Source organism: Lagenorhynchus albirostris, chromosome 16, assembly GCF_949774975.1.
Source record: "Lagenorhynchus albirostris chromosome 16, mLagAlb1.1, whole genome shotgun sequence".
NCBI classification, from domain to species: Eukaryota; Metazoa; Chordata; class Mammalia; order Artiodactyla; family Delphinidae; genus Lagenorhynchus; species Lagenorhynchus albirostris.
The window spans coordinates 1560823-1582972 of record NC_083110.1 but is presented as its reverse complement, the minus strand read 5'-3'; the positions used below and the strand labels follow the sequence as shown (position 1 = coordinate 1582972).

At 44.1% G+C, this 22150-nt stretch overlaps 1 protein-coding gene across 3 annotated transcripts in view; it reads right to left on the bottom strand.

The window, feature by feature from the left end:
- The window catches only part of RAB4A (RAB4A, member RAS oncogene family), a 96527-nt gene that overhangs the window by 31744 nt on the left and 42633 nt on the right, over positions 1-22150 (bottom strand). The window contains exons 6-8 of one of the 3 annotated variants that reach the window (XM_060126342.1): positions 21558-21653; positions 17749-17881; positions 9134-13127 (exon numbers count right to left, since the gene is read on the bottom strand). In XM_060126342.1, the coding sequence (XP_059982325.1) occupies positions 17766-17881; positions 21558-21653 (212 nt within the window). In that variant the 3' untranslated portion in view covers positions 9134-13127; positions 17749-17765. Of the gene's footprint in view, positions 1-9133; positions 13128-17748; positions 17882-21557; positions 21654-22150 lie in introns of those variants that run through there. The other 2 variants (XM_060126343.1, XM_060126341.1) reach the window with 2 other exon arrangements.

Genomic DNA, 22150 nt, shown 5'->3' with positions numbered 1-22150 from the left:
TAAAGCCCAGAAGGACGGGGTTCACAGAGATTCCAGGGTGGCAAACAGATGGAGATGTGAGGAAAGTGGTACCCACAGAGCATGTAAACTGCACTCTTTCCCTGTACCGTGCCCCATGCATCTCTTCCATCTGGCTGTTCTTGAGTTATATCCTCTATGATAAAGCAGTAATCCAGTAAGTAAACTGTTTTCCTCATTTCTGTGAGCTGCTCTAGCAAATTAATTGAACCCAAGGGAGGGGGTCCTGGGACCTTCCAATTTACAGCTGGTTGGTCAGAAGCACAGGTAACAACCTGGACCTGTGACTGGCATCTGAAGTTGGGGCGGGGGGCAGTCTTGTGGGGCTGAGCCCTTAACCCATGGGACCTGCCACTGTCTCCAGGCAGCAGCACTGAGCTGAACTGTAGGACACCCAGCTCGTGTCAAAGGACTGCTTGATGTGTGGGAAGCTCCCACTCACCTGGGGTCAGAGGTGGAAGAGTGCTGTCATGGAGGAGACACAGCAGTGGATCTTTCCTGAGAACCTAACAAGAGCTTCCAAACACAAGCGTCTGACCCCACAGTGAATTGAGTGTGAGCGCGTGAACGTTCCTAAAACCTGGCAGGCTCCTGTGGGAAGCATGGCAGATATCATCCCTACAAAATGACAGAATGCAAGACCCACAAAGGGTTCTCTGCGTGCACGGGGAAAGCCGCGCCACGAAAGTAAACAGAGTGGCTATGGAGAGCAGATTATGCTGATCTTCTGGGAACAAGGCTAAAACTACAAAGAAGACTGTCCTGAGGCAAAATGCAATACATGAAGGAACATCTGACCCCGAAAGGAGAACTAGACAAATTTACAATTATAGTTAGAGACATCGACATGCCTATTGGTAACAGAACTAGTAGACAAAAGATTGGTGAAGACACAGAAGAGCTAAACAACACCATTAACCAAATCACTGACATTTATAGAACACTCCCCAGCAAAAGCAGAACACAAAATTTTCATGTTCACATGGAACATTCATCAAGACAGTTCAGATCCTGGTGATTAAAATAACCTAAAATTTAAAATCTTACAAAGTATGTTTCTGACTATAATGGAATTAAACTAGAAATCAGTAAAGATAGGAAAATCTCAAATCAGTCAGAAATTAAACAACCTGCTCATAAATAATCCACCAAAAAGATGGTCTCAAGAGGAATTAGAAGATATTTTAAATGGAAGAAAAATGCAATTACAATATATTATAATTTGTGGGCACAGTTAAAGGAAGTAGTACTTAGAAGGAATTTATAGCATTGAGAGCTTATATTAGGAAAGCAGGCCTCAGATCAATAAGCTTCCATCTTAAGAGACAAAAGTAAGCCCACATCTTCCAGAATGAAGGAAAGAGAGCAGAAATCAATAAAATTGATAACAAAAGCAAATGAAGCCAAAAGCTGGTTCTTTGAAAAGATTAGTAAAATTGATAAGCCTCTAGCAAGCTTGACAAAAAAGAACAAGCCATACTGTTAGCAATATCAGGAATAAAATGTGATTATATGAATTTGCACTTCACTGACTTAGTGAGGGTTACCTTCTTTTTCATGTTGATCAATCATCATTTCTTTGATGAATGGCCTATTTATGTGCTTTGCCAAGCTTAAAATCATTTTGGGAAAACTAGAAAAGCACACTGCCTTTCCCCCACCCCCACCCCCCAGTGGGTATCTGTCTGTTTAACTAGCTAGGATCTCTGTATTATCTATCTGACCCCAATCTTGTGTCAAACGTGTTGCAAATGCTTTGTCATAGCCCGTTGCTGACTGTATGCTTTCTTTTGTATAGAAAATGCTAATTTGCAGAGTCAAACCTCAAACCCTTTCTTTATGGGGTATTTTGAGTCACCTACAGAAAGATTCACCCTTTGGTCATAAAAAAATTCTTATGTTCTTCCAATGCCTTTAAAAAAAATCTTACCTTTTGCTTTTAGATCTTTAATCCAACTGGAATTAACTTTTTTGGTGAATATGAATTAGGGATCCAACCTTTTAAAAAAAATTCAATTAAATGGGAAGAAAAAGGCCCTAACACCATCCAGTGAAGAGCCCTTAGTGATGTAAAATGTCACATCATGCTTCTTCATACATTGCCACAGATACAAGGGAAAGTTTCTAGACGCTGCTCTTCTGTGGATCAGCTGGTCTACACCTGGGCTCACAGCACTGTTCTAACTTAATTTTGCAGTGCATTTTAGTATTTGGTATGGCAAGTCTCCCTACCCGCCCTTGTTCTTTGCTTTCCTTGGCAATTTTCTTTTTTATATGAACTTTAGAATGAGCTTGTCGATTTCTATTTTAACATTCCATTTGGGAATTTTATTAAACTGCATTGAACTTACTAATTTTGGAGGACTGACATCTTTATAATATTGACTCTTTCTATCCCCAAATAGAGTATGTCTCCATTAAGTTCTTCTTATATTTATTTCAATAAGGTTTTCATCAAAAGGTCTTTCACATTTCTTGCTGGATTTTTTTTCCCGTTTCCGTCAAATTTTGTAAATGCTTCTTGCCTCTGCATAGGAAAGGGGCTGAACTGGGAGGAACGCTGTTACTTTTTCTAATGAATGAAGGAAGGAGACAGAAATGTGGGTGAAGACAGAAGTTGACGATGCTGTCATTAATCATGTAGTTTGGAATTACCTCAAAAGAACCAGGGAATTGGAAATGACCCAATTGTTTATCAGCAAGGAAGTAGTTAAAGAAAACATGGCATATTCACACAATGTAACATTATTCAGCCTTCGATAAGAAGGAGAAAGCTCTCAATGTACCCAGACGTGCCAAGAGCTCCAAGATGCAGTACAGATGGAAAAAGACAGTGTGTGTAACATGTTGCCTTTTGTTTGAGGAAGAGAGGAGGAATAATACCTGTGTCCACATCAAGGAACTCTGGAAGGATACACACACTAGCCAGTGGTTATTGTAGGTGTGGGGTGAGCAGAGGGTGAGGGAGAGGCAAGGAGGCCCCAGGCTGACCTTCCATACTGCTTTGATTTTTGACATGTAAGAATGTATTAGCTATTTTTAAAAATCCTAGAGAAAACAGGAAAAAAAAAAAACCCCCAAACTGAATACCCACTCTGTGAAGGTATGTCTCCCCCTGAAAACTCCAAGCTGTGTGTGGTTAAGCTAGGCTGACGGCAGAGCCAGCTAGGGGCCTGTAGGGCCCGCAATTGTAGCCCCTCCCTCCTGGGCCTGAACGGGGCTGGAAGGGTACTTTGAACCTCACCATATTCAAAACACGTAGATTTTTGGATAGTGAGGTGTAAATCCTGAATTTCCACCAAAAAAACTAACCTTTCCTAGGAATAAAATTTGAACTTGATTACACCAACAATAGAAGCTTATCGAGTTTTTCAGAAGGACCAGGGCTTCCTTAGGTGAGCCAGGCTGCTGGCTTTTCCATGTGTTCTGATTGGGACACATAGACTCTGTTCCACTTTCCTCCACAGCAGGACTGATTTCCCAGGGATGCCCGCGGTGTGCCCTTCATAACAACAGTGCTCCTGTAGCCTGTGACTGCTGTTTATAGATTAAAGGACACCTTCTTCATGACTGCCACAGTATGTATGGCAAAGGTTAAAATTTAATAATACAAAATATAAACCATAATTTTTTAAAAAATGGCTTCTTCTTACGTACAGCATGGATTTAAGTTTGGGCCTCCTGCACTATTAGTGGGAAGGTAAATTGGCACAAGTTCTCTGGAGGGCAGTTTGGCTTTACGGCTTTTAAAAAGGAGCACATCTTTGACTTGGCAATTCCACTCCTAAGCGTTTCCCCACATACCCACGTGGGCCCAGGGAGGTGACCACAGCGCAGCATCCCGGGCAGACGGGGCACATCCGCACGCTGCCCCCATCGGAGCTCCTACGGTGGTGGGGAATGAGGAAAGGGAAGTGTGGGCAGCCCTGAGCATCTGGAAGACCCAGCCAACGCTCTCTGCTCACGCCTGCACAGGTTCAGGAAGCCTGGTGGCTCACGGGCAGGGGACACCACGCCTGCTGCCTGGGATCTTGCTGTGAGTGTGGCTTCAACTTAAACCCCAAACACTGGCCGTGTTGACTGTGACTGGTAGTGTGAACCAGTTAAGAGTGACTGCTTGTGACAGCTAACATCGCCATTAATCCGTCTTTTACTGGTTTTATGACCTAGGTGTTGACTAGGGCCCGAGACAGACAGCCTGTTTCACTTGAGGATTTCAAGGGAACTGGAGGCTCTTCTGTCTCTGTGCTGCCTTCTGCTCCTTGAGAGGAATCCTGGGGGTCAGGAGCAAATGCCTGCTTCCTGCCAAGAGCCCCCTCCAACAGCCCGCCTTGCTGGGGGCCCCGGCCTGGCACCAAACACCCCTCCCTTGTGGATGGATCCCGGCGCTGCCCGCTGTGCTTTCTACGACGTTTTCCGTGGACTCGACTCGTACCCACGCCCAGCCGAGTGCTCTGCTGTGTGGCGTCACCCTGTGAGAACGGCTCTGACAACGGGTGAGACACCATCTCACCGCGACATCCCCGGAGACAAACACCAGACCCGGCCTAAGGCCGAGGCCGCTACATGGATCCCCAAACGTAACTCCATTGGGTAAAAGTCTGAAGTCACGGGCTAGCGCTTAAAGCCAACATTACTGCTGGAAACAAAAAGAGGAAGGCAGGAAGGCCAGAGTACAGTAATCGGATAGTTGCAGATCAAGTAAAAAAATCCGAGTACCTAAGGACATTTTTCTTCTATGCTTGTTCAAGGACTCAGTCAAATAAACAGAGAAAAGAAGCAGCACAGACGAGGGCCAGCCGGCTCAGGAGTTTATTGGCAGACAGCACAGGAGTGTTGCCATGGTAACTGCAGACATTAGCTGCTGCTGGGCGAGGGCCGTCAGGCAGAGACCACCCTCCTGCGGGCGAAGGGCGGCAGCCACGGCTCAGGCCCCCAGGCACTGCCTCACCTTCACAGAGAAATACCCGACTCACAAGCGACTTCGGCACAGCCTTAGGCACCAAATACAAAACGACTGCGACAAGCATTCGGAAAGCAGCTGGCACGCATTTTCAGTCATGCATTTTTAACTGATAATGTTTTCAGTGTACCGAACGCAGGGACAAAAAGAAGTTATCAAGCTTGCAGTTTCTTTTTCTTTTCTTTTGAAATCAAAGCATGGTTTCACAGTGATGAAATCAACTTATTTCCCACCTCCAACAACTTGGCACTAAAGGTATGTTAAACATGGAAAATACTCTTACCAGTTAAAATGAGAACGCTTTATAGTGCTTGAAATTCCAGTAAACACGTGTGTCTGAAATTTCCATGAAGTCTGAAGAAAAAAAGGTGCCACTCAACAGAAATCCCGGTGCCTTGTCCTACTGTGCCTTGCTGTGGAGACCACAGGGCCGTCCCCCGGGGCCTGCCGTCCACTTCCTGGGAGTGGCAGCCCTGGCGTCTGCATCTCGGGCCCCTGTACGCTGAGCCACCGCAAAGGGCTATTTTGAAGGTTAAATCAGATGTTAAAAGTGAGAACACCTTTAAGTTGTTGCCCCTTCGAGGCTTTACGATAGACATTTCAAATGACAGGATTAAAAATGAGGAATCTGTTAAACAAAAATTCTCCAGTAATTTCTCAATAAACTATGTTTTCTTTTAAAAGAAGAAAAGAAAAGGGGGCATGAAATCCTATACTTTGATCGGAGACACATTGAACAAGCAACGCAGCACTTGGGTACTGGATTTCTCCAAGTGCAGAAGTGTATTTCTCACGGCTCAGATAGGGCTAAAGTTTGAAGAATCAGGTTAAAAACATGTATAAACAACCTAAATAGAAAACCAAATTTAAAAGCTTCAGGTGAAATCATTTCATCTTAAAATTAGAGGAGGAAATCTATTATTTGCCACTCCTCTCCTACGGCTTCGAAAAGGCAGTTACTGAGTTTTCATAGCTCTGGCTTCTGCTTCAGTGTGAGGACCTGTCAACTGTAACAGAGTGTGTGTAATTCACAGAATTGAGAGATTCGACACATTCCACCCCAGGCACTTATGGCCCATCCTACAAGTCTTGGACAGCTGAGCAGGCCTAGCCCTGAAAGCAGACGTTTATCGACAAATCGTCTGTTCTATTGCTTCTCACAGCCTCAAGTGACCGGTCAGTGCACACGGACAGCACAGCAGTCTGGACGGCTGCTTGCCCACAGGCTGTACCGTCAGGTACCAAGAGGCCAACTAAGAGTTCACAGACAGCATTCCCAAGAAATACTGGTCCAAACAACAAAACCTGCAACCTAAACAGCAAGGCTCTTAACCCTAGAATGTAAAACAAGACAACTGGGTAACTAGGCACTGACGTCAACAGTCGCAAACGAAGAGGCTGCTCTGAGAGTTACGATTTTAGACAGTTTCATTACCATGTGTCTTGGAAAGAGAGTTGTGGACTGGAACTTGGACTCCAAACGCCTCCCAAGGTTTGGGAAGTTCTCAGCCATCATTTCTTTAAACAAGCTTCCCGCTCTCCCTCCCTCTCTCCTCCTCCTGGGGCTCCAGTGATGTGCAGACTGTCTCTTAACGGTGTCCTGTAAGTCCTGGAGGCTTTTCATTCTTCCCCCCCCCACCCCGCCCCGCTTTGCTTCTCTGTTTGAATAATTTCCAATGCTATGTCTTCAAGCTCACTGTTTCTTTCTTCCGTTGCTCTTGAAGCTCTGTATTCAGTTCTTTGGTTCAGTCGTTGTATTCTTCAGCTCCAAAATGTCTGTTTGGTTCTCTTTTATGTTTTCTATCTCTTTGTTGAACTTCTCGTTTTGTTCTCCTGATTTTGTTTTATCTGTGTTCTCTTGTAGCTCTCTGAGCATTTTTGGAACAATTATTTTGAATTCTTTGTTGGCCAACTCATGCGTCCCCATTGCTTTGGGGAGAGTTACTGGAAGTCTGCCGTGTTCCTTTGGTGGTCTCACGATTCCCTGATGCTTTGTGATCCCTGCCGTCTTGCTGTTAATAGGTACCTGTGCACTTGAAGCAGCAGCTATCTCTTCCAGACTTTACGGGCTGACTTTGGTATAAGGAAAGACCTTCACCTGCAGGCGGGGGCATGCCGGAGTGTGCTGGGATCCCAGGCCTAGTGGTGCGGGGTTCCAAGTGCAGGGTCCGGGGTAGTCTGGGTGGGAGGGATACTGTGCCATTGGCTCAGGCAACTGAGGGTCACAGCATCAACTGTGTGGTTCTTGGCAAGCACTGTGCGGGCTCTGCAGTGGCTGCAAGGACTGGTGGGTTCCTCAGTGGTACCTCCAGGTTCAGCTGCTCAGGCACAGGGCAGGAAGCAGTGATGGCCACAGTTGGAGGTGTGCACACACCTGGCTGTGGAGACCAGCTGCAGGTGCCTGTGTAGTGGCAGGGGCTGGTCGCAGACTCACACGTAGTGGTGGGGAACAGGGCCAGTCGCAAGGGCTTGGGCCAAGCGTGGGCCCACAGCAGCTGCGGGGGCCCTGGCAGGTGGTGTACTTTCCTAGAGCTGCAGAATCTCCCCACAGGTGTGTACACAACAGTGGAGGTTGGTGACGGGGATCAGCTTGGGGGGTGTGCAGGTGCACAGCTGGGAGGGGCTGGCCACACTGTGCACCCGGCAACGGGGGTCAGCCGCAGGGGCCTAGGCGGGCATCTTGCACCTATGTAGCTGCAGATCCTGGGCTCTGGCGGGGCCGGGGAGAATGGGGAGGGACTCAGGCAGCAGGTGCCCAGGAATGGGAGTACCCATGGGGTGATAACTACTGAGAGCTGGCGGGCTCCTCTGCGGAGCAGGGCACTAGGAACCATGGTTGTTCCAGCTACACGGCTGACACTTTGCTTTGCTGGTCTCTAGGCGGGATGAAACTGAACAGGTCCCTTGCGCGGTGCCCCAAAAGGCTGGGGAAGCTAGTTGCTCACACCCCCGCCTTTCCTGGGGAGGAGAACTCTTTCTAGCTGGGGAGCTCCCTCTTGGTGCTGAGCAGTGCTGGCCTGGGGGATGGGGTGATGCAGACAAGAGGAAGCTGTTCTTCCCTTTCTGTGTGATTATTTTCAGGGTTTTGTTCCACTGAGCGGCTGAAGTTTCTGAAGTGGACCCCCGAGTTCTCCCAGAGCTGTTTTTCTCTGTGGGTAGCTAATTGTTGATCTTTGTTGGGAGTCGGGGGATGGAGGCCGGGGTCTCCCTACTTCGCCATCTTGGTGATATCATTTGAAAGTGAGCTCTAGGAATTACGGAACTCCCTCCCAGACAGGAAGGGACTGAGTGGGATCAGATAACCACCTTTCGGGAGACTTTGCAAAACAGGCGTCTTGCAGTGGATAGGCTTGATATCCAGGTACTTGGGGACACAGCTGACTCTGATCGTTTGTCCTTTCCACAAGCACTGGAGTCCTTTCTATTTGCCAGGCCCTAGGCACACAGAAGGCAGCCCTTTCCTAGGGAAGTCTCAGCCCAGTAGAGAAGAAAAATAAAGACAATCTACGGACCAACGTGACCGATACCAAAAGCAAGGTCAGGACAGCGCAGACTGGAGCGGTGTGTCTGCACGTGTCAGGACAGCGCAGGACCGGAGCGCTGTGTCTGCACGTGTCAGGAGTGGAAGAGGGTTACTGAGGGCTCCCAGCTGCACCCGTCAGGACAAGGGGGCTGCAGCCTGACAGACCTGGACCGCCTGCAGGGTGCGTTACAGGTGAGGGCAGTTAAACACAGTCCATGCAAAGGCAGAGAGGCGATGAGAAAGCAAGGGGCATTCGGAGAAACACAAGAGTGTCCTATAAAAGCACCATTTTCCCCAGGAAATAGGCATAGCATGAGGGCATGTGACAGACGTTTATAGCCACAGAAACCAACATGGTGACTTTTCTGGAAAGGAGGATGGTGTGGTGGACTTAGCCCAAATTAATCACATCACAAATTTTCCTAGTCAATGTAAAATGATTTGACGGCTCCCCACCCGACGTACAGAACTTAGCACTTTACTCTCACACAGAGTTAGGTGGCCCTTAAATATTTAGTGAACATAATTATTTCTATGGCATTTTGGAATGTGACATACTCAGAAATTTAGTGTTTTTCTGAAAATGCTAGCTTTTCTTTAAAATGAAATTTACACGTGACATCAAGAAGTTAGAGAAAGGAGCTGTCAGAGCACAGGCTTATCTATTTCTCATCCGGTTCCCGCAGGTGAAGGACAACGTGCTCTAGGATGAAGGAGCATGCTGACATTATTGCAAGCTCGACCAAATTCATACTTGGTAGCGTAACTTCCGGAGATGCATGGGTCAAGTTCAATACGTCCTTCATGTAGACATGCTGAGGTGATTAAATTAGGTGTGCCTCACATTACTTCAGCAGCAAGTGTCATACTGAGAAGGTCTAACAACCAGTCCGGCGAGGGGTCCCACCACTCTGAAGCTGCGCTGGCTGTGGGTGGCAGGCTGGCTGCCCCGTGTCCCTGCTGAAGGTACAACTGTCCCCTGGGCTCGGGGACAGAACTTCCAGTACAATTAGCCACATGTTGGGAAATGACCTCCTGTAATGCTGGACTAAAGATGTGCATCTTGCTTCTTCAATACATGCCAGAAAGACAACTTTATGTAATTGCAAGAAAAAACCATAGCCATGCTTGGCTTGTAACACTATCTTTTATGAAGTTCCCAATGGTATGTTGATTATATAAAACTAAAAAAATATATTCTTGTCAGAGATGCATACTGAACTATTTTTGGGTTAAATGACAGATGTTTTGGGTGTTTCCAAATATTACAGCATAAAAAAAGTGGGGCAAAGGTACAGTAGATAAAACAAGATTGGCAATAATGCGGGCAATTGTGGAAGCTAGCTGATACAGTGGTTCTATGTGCTATTTTCTCCATACTTGTTTAAGTTCAAACACTCCCATAAGTCCGCTGCTGACCTTGGAGGGTGATGGCCGGCAAATGGCTCCTCTTTCTGAAGCTGGCAGGTTGAGTGTCCTCAGATAAATCCCTCTACAATTCTAAAAGCAACTCCTTAAACAAGTAAATACAATCAGGAAGCGACCAAGCAACAACTGGGATAAACTCAGATTGTCTGTAGGTACACAGGTAGACTGATTAGTAAAGAGAAATCACTTTACAACTAGCACAAAAAGTTATTTTAAACTTTACAGGTGTTTTAAAAGTCCCTCTAATTTTCCCCTCCAAAAAAAGCAAAAAAAAAAAAAGGACAAATTTGACAGAAAATAAAGAACCATCTACTGTGTCATGGTATGAATTACAAATCATTTAAATTACTAATTTTAGCACTTTCTTCACTCTGAATGATACTGATCTGCTAGGAATCAATGTTCTTAAAGATTTCAAAAACTCTTACATAAGTCACAAGTAATGTTTTCAAAAAACCGTTATAGTTTCCCAAATTGTGATGTTTTCATCTTCACTTAAATGCTGGACTGTGAAAGAATAAATTATAATCTCAAGTCCAGATGGAGTGTAGAATCTTTTTCTAGGAAGACTGAGAAAACGCTTTTCTAGATATGTAAATTAAGAGCATCCTGAAAACTTAGTAAGTTGTGGGAAATACATACATAACATTTGTAACTAGATATACTTGGTCTTTATCTCTGGTTCCCGACACAAAGCTCCTAAAACCCTTAGAATTTCCTGAGTTTTAGGGGTCCCTTGTGAGCAGAGTTTATGCTAATGAACTGACTTCAGGTGTGTCCCCTAGAGAGCCTCAGTGTGGGACTGGTCACCAGAAAGATCGAAGGAACTTTTAGCTCCACCCACTGGCCTCAGGGAAGGGGGATGCTGGAGATTAAGCTCTAGAAAAATTCTTGAACAGCAGGATTTGAGGAGCTTCTGAGCTTCCGGGTTGGTGAACAGGAAGACATCCATGTGCCGCGAGGGTGGCGCACCCCAAACTCCACGGGGACAGAAGCTCCTGTGCCCGGTACCCTTCCAGACCTGGCCCTATGCATCTCCCCGTCTGCTGTTCATTTGTATCCTTTAACATCCTTTGCAATAAACCAGTAATCTCGTAAGGAAACCGTTTCTCTCTGTCCTGTGAGCTGCTCTAGAAGTTAATCAAACCCGAGGAGGGGGTCGTGGGAACCTCAGACTTAGTGCTGACTTAACCTTAGCACTTAACCTGTGCTCGTAGGTGAGAAGCACAGGTAACAACCTGGACGGGTGACTGACATCTGCAGTGTGTGTCTGGGGGCGGGTGGTGGTAGTGGTGGTGATGCCTACTCAGCCCTTAACCTATGGAATCTGATGCCATCTCCGTGTAGACAGGGTCAGAACAGAACCCATCTGGTGTGTGAAGAATCAGAGGATTGGTTGGTGGTGTTGGAAAACACTCCACGGACCAAATACCACATCTTCTCCCCTCTTCATTTTTCCTAAAGGCCTTTATTAAGAACCACCATGGTTTGGTTCTCCAGCAACTTTTATTGGTCAAGGGATGTGGAATTATATGCAGTACCTGGGGTTTAATTAACAGGCTCACTTATAAATCAACTTAACATTTGTCTTATTTAAAAAAAATTTTTGCTTTTGAATAAACTGATGTGGTCAAACAGACATGCTCCTACCCCATGCAAAAAGCTGTCCCAAAACGAGCAGCTTGCAAACCCACTGTAACTGAGATACCGAATGAAACATTCTTCTAGCGAGGTCCAAGAAGCAGCTCAGTCTGAGAATTTGCTTCATATCCTGACTTTTCAAAATCAAATATTCGAGACATAAAAGAAGCAAAATTAAAGTACGTAAAACAGCTATATCCTGATATTTTTATCCAAGTCACTTCCCAGAGTTTGTAGTGCTGCTGTGCTCTGTTGGTTAAAACAAAACAACAAAAGCAGTAGGCAGCTTCCAACTTAAAGGTAATGAAATTTACCAGTTTGCAGCTAACAGTCACAGTGGAAGAACACATGTAAGGTGAAGAATGCTTTTAAACCTTTCAGCTTTAAGTAGTGCTGTATTTTAACTTTAAAGAGAAGTTCTATTATATATTTTTTGCATAAACATTTTAAAATATTAGAACAAGTCTTTGTAATACAATATATATTAGACTTCAATATAACTCATGTGAATTAAAAACATGTTAACTTGATAACTGTCGTAAGGCAAAAGTTGTACAGAAACTTCTTAGTGGTGTCCCTTTAAAATTAACTTGATTTAGTGGGTTGCCTTAAAATGAACACAAAACAACAAAAGACTAAAAAAGAGGCAGTGATGCTCTAATACTGAATCCCAGAAAAAGCACAGTAGCAAACGATGTGTTTTCTAACAGGGAGACCAGGTGGTTCAGCAAACTGGGACCAGGTGAGCAGCCCCTGGTACATGGTTCATCTATTGCACTGACCAGATGCTGAGAGTAGATCGCTTGCCTAGGAAGTTTGGTTAAAGGTACCAGCATCTTTAGTACTAATCACAGTGCCTGTGACAGAGCAGGTGCTCAGCTCTACTTCCTGAACTGGTCTGATGAAGATACTTTAAAATCAACAGGGTGCTGGACAGTGTAAAGTTCATGGAAAAACTCCATTTTTCATTTTGTTTTGGTATGTGAGTAACTACTGATCTAGTATTTCGAGTGTGGCTCACATAACACCTTGTGGACTGTGGTAAATGGAATTAACTAAGCACTGCATTGGCGATCAATGCCAGAGTCTCTGAATATCAGGTCATAAACATAACCAACTGTGCAATATAACCGACGCGATGATCAAAGCACACCTCACAATGAACAGATTTTAGTTCAGACGATTAAAAAAAAATGAAGTATTAGACTGCATTTAGTGCAACGCTCTATCGATCATACCATACATCAGATACCATGCTGTGGAGACGTACTGGAGTAGCTTATATACAGTACACAGCCAGGATTCAAACTGGGGTGAGAGGGCGAATACGGAACAGAACATTTTTACATATATGTGTACATTTAATGGTCTTGTCCACTGAACTGGATTTATTATACGTTTGCTGTGCCACATCTACTAGCTTGCATAACAACCCAAATTATTTTTTTTGCACAAAGATCTACTTCCATTTAAAGTAGAAAAAGATGGTGGTAAAAAAAAAAAAAACTTCTTCAAGCTCCAACAATTGTGTCCCAAATACCACTGTATGAACACCTAAAAAATATTAAGAACAATTTAGAAATATGCATAACTAAAAATGTACAAACAAACATCGATTAAAGTCACAAAGGGAACTAGTGAATGAATACTTCCAATTTTTATTTAAACTTACCTAGGCATATTAGATAATGTTGACTATACATAAAAAAGAGGACGCTTTAGAAAGTTAAAATCTCTACTTGCAAATTTTATAAATGAGCCGTAGCTACAGGCACATTCATTTAGACTTCAATGAACCCAGGAAAAGACTCGTCACTGACATAAAGGGAGAAGAACCTCTAACTCAATCACTCCCATCAACTTTCCTTTCTGAGCAAGTGCATTAAGGATTTCCTACAAATTCTTTCAAGCAGAGAATCTAATTTTTTTTTAATTGGTAAGGCTGGGTTTAATCTAGCATTTTGCTATTTGTTTTATATTTCCCCATCTGTTCTTTACTTCCTTTTTTCCTCTTTTCCTGCCTTCTTTTGGATTTATTTAATTATGTATTTATTCCATTTTAATTCCCATGTTGGCTTATTAGCCAAAACTCTTCATTGTGTTGTTTCAGTGCTTTAGGATTTTTTTCTTAAGATTTTATTTTTTTAGAGCAGTTTTAGCTTCGAAGCAAAATTGAGGCGGGAAAAGTATGTAGAGTTCCCAAAGACCACCTGCATTCACACATACTCAGCCTCCCCCATTATCAACGTCCCCACCAGATGGTACACTTGTTACAGCTGATGAGCCTACACTGACAGTTCATAACCACCCCAAATCCATAGTTAAATTACAGTTCACTCTTGGTGTTCTATGTTCTAGGGGTTTGGACAGATACATGATGACGTGGATCCATCACATGGTATCATACAGAGTCTTTCCACTCTCCCCAAATCCTCTGTGCTCTGCCTATTCATCTCTCCCATCCCCAGCCCCTGATCTTTCCCGTCTCCATAGTTTTGCCTTTTCCAGGATGTCACATAGTTGGAATCATGCAGTATGTAGCCTTTTCAGATTGGCTTCTTCTTTTTTTTTTTGGCCGCACCGCATGGCATGTGGGATCTTAGTTCCCTGACCAAGGCTTGAACCTGTGCCCCCTGCATTGGAAACGCGGAGTCTTAACCACTGCACCTCCAGGGAAATCCCCAGATTGGCTTCTTCCACTTAGTTATATGCCTTGAAGGCTTGATAGCTCATTTCTTTTTAGTGCTGAATAATATTCCATTGTCTGGTTAGACCGCAGTTTACCCATTTGCCTTCCGAAGGACATCCTGTTTGCTTGCAAGCTTTGGCAATTATGAATAATGCTGCTATAAACATCCATGTGCAGGTTTTTGTGTGGACGTAAGTTTTCAACTCCTTTGGGTTAATAGCAAGGAGTGAGACTGCTGGATCATACAGTAAGAGTATGTTTAATTTCATTCATCTATCTACCTAGCTATCTACCTACCTACCTACCTAATGGTTTTACCCGTGTTATACGACTGACAGTTTAAACATTGATTATAAACACGTCGTTAATTAATTAATTTATTTTTAAGCATTACTCTTTTTTTTAAATTTAATTTTTATTTTTGGCTGCGCTGGGTCTTTGTTGCAGTATGCGGGCTTCTCATTGCGGTGGCTTCTCTTGTTGCGGAGCACAGGCTCTAGGAGAACGGGCTTCAGTAGTGTAGCATTCGGGCTCAGTAGTTGTGGCACATGGGCTTAGTTGCTCCGCGGCATGTGGGATCTTCCTAGACCAGGGATCGAACCTGTGTCCCCTGCATTGGCAGGTGGATTCTTAAGCACTGCGCCACCAGGGAAGTCCTAAGGTTAGTTTTATAAGAAAATGCCAAGCTGTCTTCTAAAGTGGCTGCACCATTTTGCATTCCCACCAACAATGAACAAGAATTCCTATTGTTCTACATCCTCACCAGCATTTGGTGCTGTCCGGGTCTTGGACTGTGGCCATTCTAATAGGCTTGTAGTGATATCTCATTGTTTTACTTTGCTTTCTCCTTGATGGTATATGATATGGAGTATGTTTTCCTATACTTATTTCCATCTGGGTATCTTCTTTGGTGAGGTGTCTGTTAAGGTCTTTGGCCCGTTTTTAAATTGGGTTGTTTGTTTTCTTACTGTTGCGTTTTAAGAGGTCTTTGTGTATTTAGGATTAACAGTCCTTTATCAGGTGTGTGTTTCACAAATATTTTCTCCTGGTCTATAGCTTGTCTACTAATTCTCTTGACAGTCTTTTGCAGAGCAGAAGTTTTTATTTTTCATGAAGTCCAGCTTACCAATTATTTCTTTCATGGATTGTGTCTTTAGTGCTGTGTCTAAAAAGTCATCACCACACCCTAGGTCATCTACATTTTCTTTTATCTTCTAGGAGTTTTATAGTTTTGCATTTTACATTTAGGTCTACGATCCATTTGGAGTTAATTTTTGTGAAGGGTACAAGGTCTGGTATGTAGATTCATTTTTTTGCATGGATGTCCAGTTGTTCTAGCACCATTTGTTGAAAAGACTATTTCTGCTCCATTGTATTGCCTTTGCTCCTTTATCAAACATCAGTATGTGGGTGTATTTCTGGGCTCTCTATTCTGTTCCATTGATCTACTTGTCTATTATTTCACCAATACCATACTGTCTTGACTACTGTGGCTTTATAGTGTTTTGGAGTTGGGTAGTAACAGTCCTTCAACTTTGTTCTTCTCCCTCAATACTGTGTTGGCTATTACGGGTCTTTTGTCTCCTCTCCACATAAACTTCAGAATCAGTTTGGTTTTCCTCATATAGATGTTGTTAGAGTTCTACCTATTTCCTTTTTGGGGGATGCTAATGTGAAGGGTATTGTGTTTTTCATTTCGAATTGCACTTGTTCATTGCTGGCACAGAGAAAAGTCATGGACTTTTGTATATTAACCTTGTATCTTGCAACTGTGCGATATAATCATTTTATATAGAGTTTGTGGACTTTTTGGATTTTCTATACAGATTATCATCAGCCAACACAGTTCATTTCTCCCTTCCCAGTCTGTGTACCTTTTATTTCCTTTTCTTACTGCATTAGCTAGGACTTCCAGTACGATGGTGAGAGGGGACCTCCTTGCCTTGATATTAATAGGAAAGCTTCAACTTTCTCACCATTAAGCAGGATGTTAGCAGTAGGTTTTGGGTAGATTTTCTTTATTAAGTTGAGGAGACTCCCCTCTATTCCTACTTTACTGAGAGCTTTCATTGTGAATGCATATTGGATTTTGTCAAATGATTTTTCTGCATCTCTTGATGAAATCATGTGATTTTTGTTCCCTGTTGATATGACGATTACATTAATTGATTTTGGAATGTTGAACCAGCCCTGCATACCTGGGATAAATCCCACTTGGAAGGATGTAATTCTTTGTATACATTGTTGGATTCAATCTAACATTTTGCTGAGAATTTTTGCATCTATGTTCACAGGAGATACTAGTGTGTAGTTTTCTTTTCTTGTAATGTCTTTGTCTGGTTTTGGAATTAGGGTAATGCTGGCCTCATAGAATGAGTTAGGAAGTGTTCTGCTTTTGTTCTGTGAAAGAGGCTGAAGAGAATTGGTATAGTTTCTTCCTTAAATGTTTGGTGGAGTTCACCAGTGAACCCGTGTGGGCCTGGTGCTTTGTGTTTTGGAAGATTATTAATTATTGGTTCAATTTCTTTAATAGATATAGGCCTATTCAGATTGTGTATTTGTTCTTGTATAAGTTTTGGCAAATTGTGTCTTTGATAGAATTGGTTTATTTCATGCAGGTTATCAAATTTGTGGGCATAGAGTTGTTCATAGCATTCCTTTATTATCCTTTTAATGTCCATAGAATCTGCAGTGATGCCCCCCCCTTTCATTTCTGATATTAGTAATTTTATTTTATATATGTATATATATATATATTTTTTCCCCTTAGCCCGGCTAGAGTCACTGATTTTACTGGTCTTTTTCAAGGAGCCGGCTTTGGCTTCATTGATTTTTCTCTATTGATCTCCTGCTCTAATTTTATTACTCCTTTTCTTCTGCCTACTCTGGCTTTAATTTGCTCTTCTTTTTCTCATTTTCTATGGTGGACACTTATATGACGGTACTTAGACCTTTCTTCTTTTCTAGCACATGCACTCAATGCTATAAATTTCACTCTAAGTACTGTTTGTGTTGAATCTTCCCAAATTTTGATAAGTTGTGTTTTTTCATTTAGTTCAAAATAGTCTTACATTTCCCTTGAGACTGCTTCTTTCACTCATGTGTTATTTAGAAGTATGCTGTTTAATCCCCACGCATTTTGGATTTTCCAGTTAGCTTTCTGTTACTGATTTCTAGTTTAATTCCACTGTGGTCTGAGAGCAGACACTGGATGATTTCTATTCTTTTAAATGTGTTCAGGTGTGTTTTATGGCCCAGGATGTGGTCTGTTTTGGTGAGTGTTCCGTGTGAGCTTGAGAAGAATGTGTGAGCAGAGATTCTCACTGCTGAGAATCTCTAACTTTTAATTATGCAATCACCTCTCCTTTTCATAACGCGGCTGCAAAACGCAGTGACAGCCTCCACCTCTAAGCCTGTGCGGGGCTGTGGGTAGCAAACAGAGGGCGAGGCCGAAGGCGGCAGGGCGGCCACGACGCAGGCACCTACCTGTGCACCCTGCTGCTTCAGCAGCCACACTCCTGTGCGCTCGGGGCCTGTGCGCGGCGTGGAGACCGCAGCTGTCTCAAGGCCGCATCTCCATACTGAATACCTGAGCCCATTCTTTCTGGGTCCAGCTCACCTGAGGACCAAGCAAGTCTTTAGAAAAAGTTTTCATGTTTCTGTGATCCCCACAATATATTAAGTGAAAAAAGCAAAGTGCAGAACACTGTGTATATACAAGACAATTTTGAATACAGAGGAAAAAATACACACGTTTGCTTGTATGGGCATAAAAACCTCTTTGGACGGATACATAAAGAACCGGTAATAATGGCTGACTTCAAGAAAGAGCTCTAGACAGCTAGGGGACAGGAGACGGGGTAACAGAGGGTGACTCACTCTATCCTCTTCTGCACTTTCTGGATTTGGAATTATGTGAATATATTACATATACAAAGATTTAATTTAAAATTAAACCACAAATTAAAAAAGATACCACTTTCCACTTATGAGACTGGTAAAAACCCACGTATGATAATACACCCTGTGGGTGTGGCTTTAGTGAAATAAACACCTTCATTCACTACTAGTGGGATGATAAACTGCTACAACCCCGATGGAGGAATCTGACAGCTTCTACCTAACTTCCAAATGCTTGTGTTCTTTAACGCAGCAAAGCCACTTCTGGGAATTTATCCTATACACACACTCACACACATGTGAAATGATATACAAAAGGTTATTTACGGCAACATTTTTTGTTACAGCAAAATACTGGCAACAACTCAAATGTCCAAAGTAGACTGGTTAAATAGATTATGGCAATACCCAAAGTTGAACACTACATACACACACACATTATGTGTGCACATGTACATTAGCATATATATGTACATGGAAGTCTCTAAAGACTGATTTGTCATCACTGGTAGGCAGAGTAAGTGCAGAGTTCATAGTATGCTAACTTTTGTATAAAAAGGAGGGGAGAAAATAATGGTTTTTGAACCATATGAATGTACTGCCTCTTTAGAAAACTAAAATTAAAAAGTACTGCTGAAATGGATAAACAACAAGGTCCTACTGTAGAGCACAGGGAACTATATTCAATATCCTGTGACAAACCACAATGGAAAAGAATATGAAAAAATATATATATGTATAACTAACTGAATCACTTCGCCGTACAACAGAAATTAACACAACATTGTAAATCAACTATACGTCAATAAAATCTAAAAAAAAAAAAAGTACTGCTGAAGAGTTCTAACATGTCCTTATAGTTTTCCATCTGACGTAACTATGATTTGGATGATCTCAGAAGAAAAAGATCCTGAAAGCTTTAGATGAATGAACTCACACACACTGTATTCATGGGTGGACACCAAAGGGGGAGGTAAGCTAAAGAAAAGTTCGTGTTGAGCTTGCTAATACTCAACATCACACCAATTTTCATGACAACTACTGATGCTCTAGTCTTTAAAAATAACAGTTCTGTACCAGCTTGAGTAACTTTTTGCTGCTGTTTTCAGGTCAAAAGACCACACAAGGATGAAGCGGCCCTGTTCCTGCTGAGCCCAGCCCGCCGTCTGGGACCCTGGCGCTCTCCCACTACCTCGCCCGCCCCTACCTTCTCCGTCCGCTCCCCTCCCGCCTTTTCTCCTTTCCGTTCCTCTCTCTCCTCTCGCGTCATTTACTGAACCCTCTCCTTAAATTAACCCTCCTCCGGGGAGGCGCCAGGCTCTGCTTCCTCACCCCCTCTTGGCGCTCCGCTGCCCCGTGTCTTCTCCTTGTCATTCTGCTGGTAAAGATGACTGGTGACTTCCTACTGCCCGCCCCACCGGACACTTTTCAGCTCACGTCTTGGCTTATGAGACTTTCCTCTGATGCATTTGATAACGAACAACCCTTTGGCTGAAGCTCGGCTAAAGTGATGCCCACATTCCCGGATCTCTTCATATACCTTCACATACCTATGACTTCCCCCTCCTCTCTCTCAACCTCCGGCCTCCAGGGCTTCGCTCTGGGCCACTGCCCTTCCCACTCTCCACTGATCGCTGCGTGGTCTCGCTCCTTCCAGAGCTGCCACTACTCCTACAGACTGATGGCTCCCAAGCAGACTCCGCCAGCCAGGAATTCTCCCCACAGCCTCCTGCATGCCTCCTCGTGTTTGTTCCAGTGACGCTGCCCAGGGAACACTCCAAAACAGAAGCATCTGGATTCCCTTGAACCAGCTTGCCCTCTGGCTCTGCCATGACCCTCGGGGTCCCCGAGTTACCCAGGTGTGACACCTCCTCCCTTCCTGACCCCACCTCTCAGTCCCCTCCCCAGAGGCAAGGGCCCCGCCCCACTAGTTAGCATCTGAGTCAGGACGCCACTGCCAAAGCGTTTCTTGGATTCATCTGTCTCTCCATCTCTGCTTCCACACCCTCGATAAAGCTTTAATCAGGCATCTTTTTTTGGATTACTCAAAGATGCCTTTGTTGCTATCCTGGCCATCGGCCCTGGGCTCCCTCCAGTATGTCCCTGATGTGACCACCCACACACACGATCTGCCTCCAGCCACAATCTGACCACGTCATTCACGGACCCCGCCCCTGAATGGCCACTCACCCCTACTGCAGTGCTCAGTCGTGGACGAACATCAGAATTAATCACACGAGAGAGCGTTTTAAAATCTGATGCTGAGGGCCTAATTCAGCATCTCTAGAGGCGGGTCTTGGAATTCAAACTTTTATGCATCCCAGGAGGCTCTAGCATACAGGCAGGGTGGAGACTCGATCACCCTTTACAGGGTAAAGTTCTAGGTCCCGGATCACGATCCCTGGCCTGGCTGCTGCCTCTCCTCAGCCTTCTCTCCTGCCATTCCCCGCTGTGGTCCGTCTGTCCTAGAAACTTCAACTTCTCCCCCAGTGTCCACTTGCGCTGTCCCTGCTGGCCTCCCCTCCTCACACTTGACAGCCTGAGCTCGGCCGCCACCTCCTCCTGGAAGCCCTTCCTGATATCACCTCCTAAGCAGGTAGGTTCTCCTTCTTCGTGTGCCCCAAGATCCTGTGCGCTTCTCAGTTACTGTATCGACCACACCGTATTATAATTATCTTTTGACTGCTTCCCATGAAAGAGTTTCTTGAGGGCAAGGGTTGTGATTAATTTATTTCTGTATCCCAGCACCTGACAAAGAACAGGCATTCATATATTTGAATGAATCAATTAAAAACTGAATGTCCACATATAATTGCGGTGATACTTAATAAAAAGTAACTCTAATAAATGACAACTACATATTACTTTGTCAGCTGCCTAAATTAGGGGTATTGTAAATTTATTTTTACTGAAGCAGCAAACAGAACAATGATGAGACAGGTTACTACTGAGGCACGCTCAGTGAGCTTCGGGAGTAAATTCTCCCCGATGCCTGATCTAAACCAGCGGCACCCCGCGAGGTGCCCATAGATCACGTCAATCCATCACACACGACCGCTGGCCCAGCAGAGTCTGAGGTGCTGACGGAGCGCGGACAAAGGTCCATTCTTCCTGAAGTGATGGCTCCAACAAAGGCTGTGGTTCTAAAAGCAAACGTGCCCTGACACCCTGACTCTGTCCCTTCCGTCACTGGGGCCAAGGAGGCCGCCGTGAAGGAGGCGTGGGCTCCCACCTCAGCCGCGGACAAGACCTTCAAGCCCGTGAGTGGTGACTGCAGGTCGGCAGGGGGAGAGGCCACTCTGACCAAAGCACTCCTGGAAGTACTGAAAAGTGACACTACTGAGCTAGAGAGGAAACGACGCTAAAGGAAAGTTTATGAATGGAAAGCCTTTTACCTGATTCAATTTTGTTAAGTATTTTTCTCGCACACTGTACAAAGGCCTCTTCCACGTTCTCTCCGGTTAGTGCGCTCGTTTCCAGAAACATCAGCTCTAAAATCGACATCAAACAAAACACGAAGCCATATTTAGAAGACAATCACAATTATTCGATTCATAACTGCCAGCTTAGTACACTCTTAGAATAATAGACGAAACAAATTTAGTACTTAAAACCAGGTATTTCTGCAAATATGAAATCAATAAATGTCAAAATATTTTTTAAGTATTAGAAGAAATCTAACTTTTTCCGAAAAGTAACTAGTATTTTGTGCTAGCACTTAAATGTGTTGAAGAAACTAAGCAAGCAGGACGCTGGTAAGGAAGCAGGCTGGCTGAAGGCACCCAGCCGTTGATATAAGACAAAGTAGCAATTGCCTTTCCAATAGTCTCCACGTCACCACAGATACAACCTACAAGTGCTGACATCTGGTGTGCCGCCCTGACAGTGAGGGGATCTTCCACGAACGAGCCCTCTTCTTATGCACCAGCTGGTGACTCATGCAGCAGAAGGCTGCTCTCCTTGCTTTTGGGAGCAAACCACAACCTCT